The sequence below is a fragment of the Schistocerca gregaria genome, chromosome 4 (assembly GCF_023897955.1).
Source record: "Schistocerca gregaria isolate iqSchGreg1 chromosome 4, iqSchGreg1.2, whole genome shotgun sequence".
In the NCBI taxonomy this organism is placed as follows: domain Eukaryota; kingdom Metazoa; phylum Arthropoda; class Insecta; order Orthoptera; family Acrididae; genus Schistocerca; species Schistocerca gregaria.
The window spans coordinates 391562037-391572921 of record NC_064923.1 but is presented as its reverse complement, the minus strand read 5'-3'; the positions used below and the strand labels follow the sequence as shown (position 1 = coordinate 391572921).

Here is a 10885-nt window from a genome sequence, read left to right as displayed (position 1 = left end):
TGCAATAAATGACTTTTCTTTTCTTAGAAATATACCATTGGAAGTAATCATTTTTTCCTTACTTTCTGTGTGTGCATTTTTAATGTCTTGTTAACAAAGTCCAAAACTACTCATGAAGCTTTTCTATCATGGTCTTACCTGTTATGAACCATGTTATTGCATCATTATATTAAAATCTGTAATTCATTTGCATGTAATGCAGTAAATGATATCTTGAAACTCTGAAAGCACCAATACTACATTTAAAGATAATATTATGGAAAGGATTGATTGCTATTCACCATATAGAGATGTTGACTCCTCTATATGGTCAGTAGCAATTTATCCTTTTCGTAATATTGCAATTATTTCTTCCTTGATTATCCACTGTTACATTTTAAAGATAGACACTTAGGCTTGACATAAAAACATGTTTTTATCCAGTTACTATTAAAGTAATCACTAACTGATAGAATGGGATTTCCCAACTTAAGGTATGGTTTATTAGTGTCTTGAACTTGATGCAGTAAAAAAGAAACAATCAATTTTATATAAATTATTTATAAATACACACTTCCATATCTTACAAAGTTCACTGTGCTACACAATTTTCTACAGCTATCTGTTGATATCACAGTTTAATATCACAAAGACCAAAAGCTGTATGCGTTCACACTGATTAATATTCACTCCTCACACTTAACATTTCTTGCTTCTGTTCTCCAGCTTGGAACAATTTGCATGTCTTTACAGTAAGGCTATATGTGTAACAGTTTCTGGAATTGCATTACTATTATACCTCCTTATTGTCTCACTTTCCTTAGAACACTTTCCTAAGAACACTTCCAAATTTGTACAAGTGTTAATGAATAGCACTGCACAAAATTACTAATTAATTATTGCTTTTTCTTAAGAGCAATTTAACAAAAGAGAAACATATTAAGTCTTCTACACTGCTGTTTCAGACAGCTTTTAACATATTGCTTGCATATTTCATTAACACACAAAACATCATGTTTCATAATGAAACACCACATTTCTTCTGTTAATTCACATATATGAATACTTTTCATGTGCATCCTTGTAACTAAAAATAATTTGCAGTAGTTAATGCAAAAAAGAAAACAGGAGAGCATAGAAGTCTTACATTCTTTGCAATGTTGCATCAGTGCTATTGCTTACAAGTATAGTTACACAAGTTATAACTATTAATCTTTCTCGTTTTGTGGCTGTGACTTTTAATTCCACTTTTACATTTTTGCCATCGTACAGACAAATTTTCAGCTGTAGTGATGAACTTAAATAAGTATGTTTTTCATGCAGAACAGTTGTGACTAGATATTTAAATCTGATGAATAATATGAGTAACTTTTTACACAAAACTCAATTTACATAAAGTACAATAGTTGCCATTCATATCAGTGACAAGTGATGAATCTAGTATAGACTTGCATAAAACTGCATGTCTTAATCATCTTCATTTAACGGGTTCAAAAATGTCCATAAGACTTGCCACATCAGTACCCAGTCCAACAGAATTATATAAATAGTCTTTCATTGGAATAAACTGAGAATATAGTTTATAATGATTGAGCATTGGTATATTATGAGATTAATTAATTATGTAATTAATCTTTCTTCTCCTTAGCACAACTGGCTTTCATCCAGTTGAATTTTGGATAATATATTCCAATGATCAGAAGTATAAATTCACACCTTGTGACTGTCTCAAATGTGACATACTGCTTGATACACAGTATGTTGATCTGATAAGGAACTAGTATCACAGACTTTACTTGGTTGTGAATGTATATCACAACTATAACACTCAAGTTGCATTACTACTAGCTGTACCTCGCCAGCACACATGTTCTTGTCCATTGGTTTCCAATTTATATGGTTCGCGCATGACTGTCCTCTCTCATTCATTGATGGCCTTTGTACAGGACGAACATGTAATGATGAACCATCCGGACAACAGAATGTGTATAGTCCTTGGTACCCTGGCGCTTTAATGAGAAGTCCTTTGGCTGTCCAGGTTTGCTGCTCCATTCACGCCATCTCAGCCACTGGTGTCGGTAAAGTGTGTCTGCAGGGCCCCAGTTACGGGAAGGCTTCAGTGTGCTGCATAATTTCTGCAAAGAGAGCAAGTCTTTGCTTACACATCTACATTGTATTATTTGGTGAATCATGGGAGTAAAAATGCTGGTTACAGACTGTTTGAAGGAATTTTTTATGTTAATGATGAAGAAAGATAAAATTAAGAAAAATGAAAGGATACAGTAGGCCTACATGTAATCATTTTTATCATAAATTAGACAGGATTGAGGTGAGAAAATAAAATATGCCTTTTGCTTTCAGCAGTTCTGACTTTTCTTCACAAATTTCTCAAGAGAGAAATGAGATGCTCAAAAAGAAAGAACACATATGAGGCATCAAAACTATTGCTTGTGAAGCCATAAACACAGATAAATATAACAATAGAATTAACAGATGCTGGGAAAATCTGCAGTGCATTGAAACTGTGATGGGCATTAAGACTGCATTCTACAGTGAAGTGTCATACAGAGAAAAAAGTAAAAGGAATTGAGAACCAGTAAGATTTAATACTTCATCGACAAAGCAATCATTAGAAATGTACGCAAGTTAAGATTGGATGAGGAAATCAATCAACTGTTAACCATCCTGGCAGTTGTTTCAATCTCGTCAGGAAAACCACAATAATCTTAGAATGAACTAGAATCAGAATACTACGTCACCTTCATTTATTTATTGACGTAGTTCTGGTGTGGGTCAGGTGATAGCGAGTATAGGGTCACAAAAGGATTGGTTGATTGGAGTTGAAGGGACCAAACAGCAAGGTCATCAGTCCCTTGTTACAAACGTGGTCCATTCAGACAGACTGACATCTCAGAAAAGTCAGAATGAAAAAAGGTAAAAAAAAAAAGCTAAAAAACATAAAAGTGCAGTCGTGGCGTCAATGGTAATAATAATAATAATAATAATGATGATGAGAGAAGTCAGCAAGTGAGCAACCCCAAGGCTATACTAGAGGCAGGAAATATCCCACCTCTGATGCAGTACAGCCAAGACCACCTGCAATTCAAAAGCATACAACTGCTAGAATGTAGAAGTGCATATTGTAAAAAGAGACTAACCAATTCTAAAAAGTGATAACAACAGAGTAAAATGGAAAGAAAAGAGGATCTTGGCCAGGGAGGGGAGTCAGGAATCTCCAAACACAGCTTACAGTGGGAGACACCCAACCTTCACCACCCTGCCCCTACTCCAGAGTGAGATTAAAAACCTTAAAACTGAGAATAAAAACCACTTTCACGGAGGAAACTCGTTCAACCATCTGAGAATAGTCTGCCAATATTAAAGGTAAAGTTCGGGGAAGTCTGTACTTAGTACGCAGAGCCAAAAGAATGGGGAATTTCACCAAAATGTGGGCTACGGACTGGAAGGCTCTACAACCACACAGTGGGAGTGGCTGATCACGCAAAAGAAAACCATGGGTCAGCCTGGTATGGCCGATGCGGAGATAAGAGTTGGCCCATCATTGTGCGAAATGGTATTTGATGTGAAGGTGTAAATCTGCTTTAGGAGGGGTTACAGAGAAGGGGGGGGGTAAGTGACCGCTCCCCCAGCCAAATGATCAGCGTACTCATTACCTGGGATACCCACATGGCCAGGGACCTAAAGGAAGTCAACGGATCAAGCAGCATGGTGAAGATCAGCGAGATGGTCATGTATGGTCGAGACCAAAGGATGGCAGGAAAAATACCGGTCAATAGCCTGAAGGCCACTCATTGAGTCTGTACATAGCAAATCACGGTGGAGTTAGGTCTGTTTAATAAAAGTAAGGGCCTGGGAAATTGCCATCAAATCCACAGTAAACACCCCACATGTAGTTGGTAGGAGACGATTTTCCGTGCAAACAGAGGATGTGAAGGCATATCCCACACAATCAGCAGATTTAGAGACATCAGTGTAAAAAACAGTAGCATCCCGAAACTTCCATAAAATTCAGTGGAAAAAAACAGTGGAACACCATCGGGGGAATGGAATCTTTCGAACCTCAACGGAGATCTATCTGAATCTGGGGCCGAGGAACTAACCAAGGGGAGGTGTTGGGGAGGGAATGTGGGAGACAGGACAAAGAAGGAAGCTGAAAATCACGGAGAAGAGGCGCAAGGCGGAGCCCAATCGGTAAACTCGCCCGAGGGCGGGAATCAGGAGGGCGACGTTCTTGGTCCGGGAACAGGTTAGAATAGAAAGGATAAGTGGGAGAGGAATGGACAGAGATTGCATAAGAAACCAGAAGTTGGGACTGCCAAACTGAAAGAGGGGGATCCCAGCTTCAATACGGGGGCTATCAACAGGGCTAGTAGGGAAGACACCAGTGGCCAAACAGATACCACGATGGTGGACCGGATCCAGGAGGCACAGTGTGGAAGGAGAAGCTGAACCGTAAACTTGACAACCATAGTCCAAGCAAGACAGCACTAAAGCCTGATAAATGCGGAGACAGATGGAGGAGTTTGCACCCCAAGAGATGTGGGCAAGGAAGCGAAGGACATTGAGTTTTTCAGAAACATCCTACCTTCAGAAGTCTGATATGAGGCAGCCAAGTGAGCTTGTTGTCAAAAAGAAGACCCAGGGAATGAAACTGTGGGACCACAGGTAATTGTTGTGCATCGAGGTAGAGCTACGGATCAGGGGGGACCATAGTATGGCGACAAGTGGACCACCAGAAATTTTGAAGGAGAGAATTGAAACATATGTGAGAGGGTCCATGCAGAGGCACACCGTATAGCTCCCTGGAGGTGCTACTCTGCAGAGGCCATCAAAGAGGAACTAACCCAAATGCAGAAATCATCAACATACACAACAGGGGTGACCAAAGGACTGACGGTGGCCACAAGTCCATCTATAGCAATGAGGTAAAGAAGTACACTCAGTACGGATATCTGTGGAATGCCGTTCTCCTGGGTCCGTGAAGAACTAAAAACAGTACCAACCCAAACCCTAAATGACCAATGGAACAGGAACTGGTGGATAAAAATCGGGAGCGGGCCCCAAAGACCCCACTTATGAAGTGTAAGTAAGATGTGATGGCGCCATGCTGTGTCATAGGCCTTGAGAAGAACGAAAAATACTGCAACCAAATGGCAGCGCTGGGAGAAAGCATGCTGAACTGTGGATTCCAAGCAAAGTAAATGATAGGTCAAGACTGTCCCTCTCTGGATTCATTGTCCCCTTACCAGTGTGGCTTCAGAGTTTTGAGGATCCAGTTGAGCCAACGGGCTACCATCTGTTCAAGTAACTTGCCAATAGCATTCGACAAACAGGGATTTCTTACCAGGCTTAAGGACAGGAACCACGATGCTATCCCTCCAGTGAGGAAGGAAGTCATCTTGGAGCCAAATACAGTTAAACACCTGGAGAAGACGTTGCTGTTGTGGAGCACTGAGATGTTTAAGCAGTTCGTTATGAATGGAGTTTGGGCCAGAGGCCCTATCATAAGAAGAAAGTGCGGAAAGAAGTATATAGAGGACAAACGGAAAGTTGGAAAGACCAATGATGTAACCTGTCCATCGGGGAGCGAGAGAATCAATGGGAAATGGTTACTACCACAAAGGTTGTCGTGTGGTGACCAGTGTAAGGAAGGGAGAGAGAGAGAGAGAGAGAGAGAGAGAGAGAGGGGGGGGGGGGGAGGGGGGGGGGGAGAAGAAAGAGAAATAAAGATCAATGGCAGAAAAGGTACCATGAGCGGCACTGAAATGAGTAGGGGAGCCATCATTAAGAAGGCCCAAGCAATGGTCTGCAAGAAACTGGTCTATAAGAAAAGCCTGACTAGATGGGAATGCACTGCCCCACAAGGGATGATGAGCATTAAAATCCCTGAGAAGGAAGAGGGAGGGAGGAGGAAGTTGCTGAAGAATGGCAGTTAAGGCAGCAGGTCTAAGATGGATGGAGATAAAGATTGCAAACCATGGACCTCAGAGTCCAGGTGGACCCTAACAACAACTGCTTCCAATGTAGTTTGAAGTGGAATCCACGTGCTAGCAATGTCCGTATGGTCCAACGTACAAACGCCACCAGAAGCCAGCTGCGGGCCGACCCGATTTCGACAGAAAACACGGAACCTATGGAGGGTCGGTGAGTGATCATTAGTAAAATGAGATTACTGTAGAACCACACAGGCTGCAAAGTAAAACAAAATAAGGGATTTCAACTCTGGAAGGTGATATCAATATCCATTACAATTCCATTGGATAACCACAGAACGATGATGCAAATGGGGGGGGTGAATAGGCCAGTCATGCCGCCAGGTCACCACCCATCACCGACAAGAAGGGGGCGACATCCATGCACAACAGGTCAGAACTAGGTTGCGAAGGTGGGGACGGGATCTCTGGCAACACCAGAGGCTCCTTGTCATGGGACTTATGTTTCTGCTTCTTCTTTTAGGTTTGAGATCGAGCAGGGCTGTGCGGCAAAAAGGAGCCAGCTGCAACAAGATCTGGAACAGAAAGAGATCAGGCGACATGGGGTCCACAGACTGTGGTTCTCATGGTCATCATGTGGCAGTAGTCATTTGGCCTGGCCCTTGATCGGCAGACGCTGAAGAAGTGGGACACTTCTCTGGCTGAGGAGGGGAAGCAGTGCACGGAGGGGAGGATGTGGGAGCTGCAGGGGAGGGGGAGAGGAGAGGAGAGGGGTTTGAGACTGGGGTAAGGAAGGGGTGAAGATGTAACTAAAGCATAGCTAGACGTCATGGACATAGGATGAAGACGTGCATACTTCTTATGAGCCTCAGCGTAGGTTAGACGGTAAAGGGACTTATACTCCTGTATCTTCTTTTCCTTCTTATAAACTGGGCAATCTGGTGAATGTGGAGAATGATTGACATGACAATTAACATGCACAGGAGGGGGAACACAGGAACTCCCCCATGGAGTGGACATCCACAGTCACCACAGAGAGGGGCCTGTGAACAGCAGGAAGACGTGTCCAAAATGCAAACACTTAAAACATCTCATAGGTGGTGGGATGTACCGCTTCACATCTCATCGATAAACCATAATCTTGACCTTCTCAGCGAGGGTATCCCCTTCAAAGGCTATGATAAAGGCATCAGTATCAATGCGATTGTCCTTCGGACCCTAATGAACATGCCGAACAAAGTGAACACCCCGCTGTCCGAGATGGTCCCTAAGTTCCTCATCGAGTTTGAAGGATGAGGTTTCTGTGAAAAGTCACACCTTGAACCATATTCAAAGACTGGTGGGGGTAATGGACACAGGAACTGCGCAAAGATGGTTATAGGCACGAAGGTGCGGACTGGGGAGCTGAAGCAGTTTTGATCAACAACGAACCTGACCGCATCTTACTTAGGAGTCCACTTCACCACACTTGTCTTCAATATGTTCCACAAAAAAATAAAGGTTTGTTATTGGTGAAAGTATCCCCACCAGTCCTGGTGCAAACCAGGTAAAGGTTTTGCCCCTAGCTGATGAGCCTGAACCTCCTCCCAGGGGGTTAGCCATGGAAGGGAAGGCCGAATGGGCAGAAGAAGCAGCACTAAAAGAATCATTTCCTCTTGCAGAGAGACGGCCGTAGAAGAACAGCCAAAGTTCTGGACCCATATGCCTTTCATTTCCATAGCGTCCAACCTGATACCACCCACTCCAATCAGGGGCTCTCCCATGGGCGCCACCCAACCACAGCAAGGGCAGTGTGGCACGGCGGCCATTGTCGGGGGTTCTGATGCTCCAGGACAACAAGAAACCACCCTAGGCTTACATGAGGTGGTCACAGCTCAGGTATCAGAAGTGTGATCCCTGTGTTTTCAGGAGGCTCAACCAAAAGGGTACCTAGCGTCAGACAACAAAATGAAGGAAAATGTGGAGGGAACTAGTAGGGCACACGTCAGAGACACAAGGTAAGGTGCTCTTCCCCAAATGTCTCACACTAAGGAATAGAAATTTAGTAATGGAGGGCGGGGGGCGGGGGCGAGGGCGAGGGCGAGGGCTTATATAGCTTGGGGCCCCGTGCTCGCCATGCACATAGTCACTGAAGGACCGTGAAGGACACACCCCCCCCCCCCCCCCGGGAGGGGTGTGGGTGGGAGTCACATAAGGAGAAAACACTTGTGGGTGTGCCCAAGATCAGTACTGTCACTCCTAAGTACAAAGTACATCAGGCTATTTCAACACAGCACCATGGGACAAAAGCTTCCATAAGTGCCCATCAGCTCATCTGAAGGCAAGCACAGTTAGTACAGAACATTCACCAGGTAACCCTACTGCACTAGTCGGTACATGTGCGACTCACTTGCCTCTCGTGCCTGCCTAACAGCCTGCAGGTAGGCACTTGAGCTAAGACAGCCTGCTGTACAGTGTTACCTGGTAATGATAGCATCGGCCTCTAACAATACCAGTTCGGAGTGTAAATTTGTGAGCAGCCATGATTGAAGTTAATCAGGAGAGTTAATTTAGAATTCTAACAGCTGCTTAATTCAGGTGGAGGGTCACAGGTTTATGTAATTCCTGTTGATTTTTCTCAGGTGGTTTAATTACACTACACATGCCTTCACCCTAACAGGGATGGAATGGAAAAACTGACAGAGCCAATAGAAAATACCTCAAAGTGGTAAAGGAGAGGGCCACAGGCATTTTCATGAATGACAAAATACCATTGATACAGTTGTCAGAGCAACAACCCTGGATAGGGAAAGCAGAAAGGAATTAGTTCTAAGAGCAGTTAGAATTGAAACAAGTATTCATAATCATTAGAGGATCGTGTGGATTGTTACACACTTCTCTCATCTCTCTCAACAGCATAATGGCCTGCTGGAAGTTTTCCAGCTGGATGCCAGTGTGGCAACTTGCATTTCCCTAAACCACCCCATTAATCTTACTGTGGAAAAGAGAGAGACAGTTAAACACGGTATCCAAACAATATGTTGTTCCTGGCAAATCATCACATTGATAAGAGTGTCAGGTTAAGACTGAAATACTCTGGTGTCACTGGGATTAAATTAGACCACCAAGCCCAATAGACGAAACATGTAAATACAGTGTATCAAATGTTTACAGCAATATGTGCTTGGAAGAACAACATGAAACAAATTTAGATGAGACAGACTGTGTCTTGTGACAAAATATCACCAGTGTGTTGGCAGACAAACGAATTAAGCCCAATACAATTTTCACAAAGTCTCTGTACACTCTTTGCAAAGGACTAAGATGACTTACTTGCTTCAGATTGTAGTCAACCTGAACTGCCACTTGGCGTACAGCCATAGCTATTATTACAACCCACACAATGGCATAAACAGCCCATCCAGTGCAGTAAATCCAAATTTGGTCTGGAACCATTTCTTTGGGTCCTGTAAGAGGCATTAAGACGAAGGATGCTACTTCCATAGCCTGAAAATAAATAAATAAATAAAATAATAATAATTATTAAAAAATACTGCTTTTTAGACAAAATATTTACACAGTGACAGAATCAGTATAACATACATGTAATTACAAGTCTCTCAGACTGAAGAATGTAACAGTCATCCCTTTAGATTTGAAAATGCCCATTGACAATTAAGTGGAGAAATGATATGCCCACAGGCTAGGGCTGCATGGATTGAAATACCCTATAATACTGACAATAAAAGAAACAAGACTATTTCCCACCACAATGAGTATCTTTGCCTTTAAAACCAAATTGGAGGAGGGTGAAAATCATTTAAAACATACTGCCATTGAAACTACAAATTTTTCTCTATCGATAAGTAATGTATGATCTTAATTATGGATAAAGAGCTGTATTATGTGTTTGAACAAAACATGTTCAGTGTCAGTGACCAAGTTTCATCAAATTTGACCAAGTCTACAGTTATAAATAAGTAGGTTACTATAGCAGAGTTCTTTAATACCATCAGAAGACTAAAATGCGAATGCTCCTATACAGTAGGGATGGGCAAAAACGAATAATATTCTCAAGAACTAAGAACTGCACAACTCTGTGTAGCATATCACACGGTACATGCCATCTACTGACGATACAGCAAAGCCATTCACACAGTACCTACAACATCCACCTGACATCATCCTACCACCTATGTCTTTATTTGTTGGGGTGCTCTGCTATTGTTAACTAGTTATTGTCATGTGACATACTGTATGTTGTTGAACTGAAGACAGTGGCAGTGCAGAGTGAGACATGGTCCCCACATTATTACATGTTTGCCTGTCACTCATGCAAAAAGTTAACATTTTAACAACAGCATCTGGTTTGGCTTCAAGCTGATTTGAGTTTTCAGAAAATCTAGGTCAGCAGTCTGGAAATTTTTTTCTAAACAAGGCAACAACGTATCTGTTTCTGGCAACCTATGTGATAAAACTTTTAACACGACCAACTTGGCTACTCATCTGAAACAAACATCATTTCGGCTACTTGCAAATGGCAAAAAAAGCAAAATTGGTGCAGTCAGTGCCAACTCCATCAATATCTGCAAACAGGCGAATGACTTCTGCTGCTGATGATGATGATCATGCAACTTCAGATGTTTCAGTGATGCTTCACATGGATGAATCTATTGGTGACAATTTAAGCATTATGGAATGCTCTTACAATATTCATGTTAATAGATTATTTACACTAATAGCCCAGATTTTCTGTTTTTTGGCTACATTGTGCACTAATAATGATTCACAAGTCACAGCCAGTTCTGGGGCAGAGATCTCTCTTGTACAAGGTTCTGATGCAAAGAAAAGAAAGCAACCGACTGTAAGATATTGGTTTGAGAGACGTACAAGCTTTGAAGGTAAATTGAGAGTGCCATACTTTGATTTTAAATCTGGATTTGTTTTAGATATTTATCTTTTATTCACAATTA

The 10885-nt window shown here is 42.1% G+C and overlaps 1 protein-coding gene across 3 annotated transcripts in view; it reads right to left on the bottom strand.

The window, feature by feature from the left end:
• Positions 1 to 1234: 1234 nt before the first annotated feature.
• The window catches only part of LOC126365750 (sodium-dependent nutrient amino acid transporter 1-like), a 279984-nt gene continuing 270333 nt past the window's right edge, over positions 1235 to 10885 (bottom strand). For all 3 annotated transcript variants that reach the window (XM_050008226.1, XM_050008227.1, XM_050008228.1), the window contains 2 exons: positions 9246 to 9419; positions 1235 to 2114 (listed from right to left, as the gene is read on the bottom strand). In XM_050008226.1, coding sequence (XP_049864183.1) covers positions 1905 to 2114; positions 9246 to 9419 — 384 coding nt within the window. In that variant the 3' untranslated portion in view covers positions 1235 to 1904. The remainder of the gene's footprint in view (positions 2115 to 9245; positions 9420 to 10885) is intronic.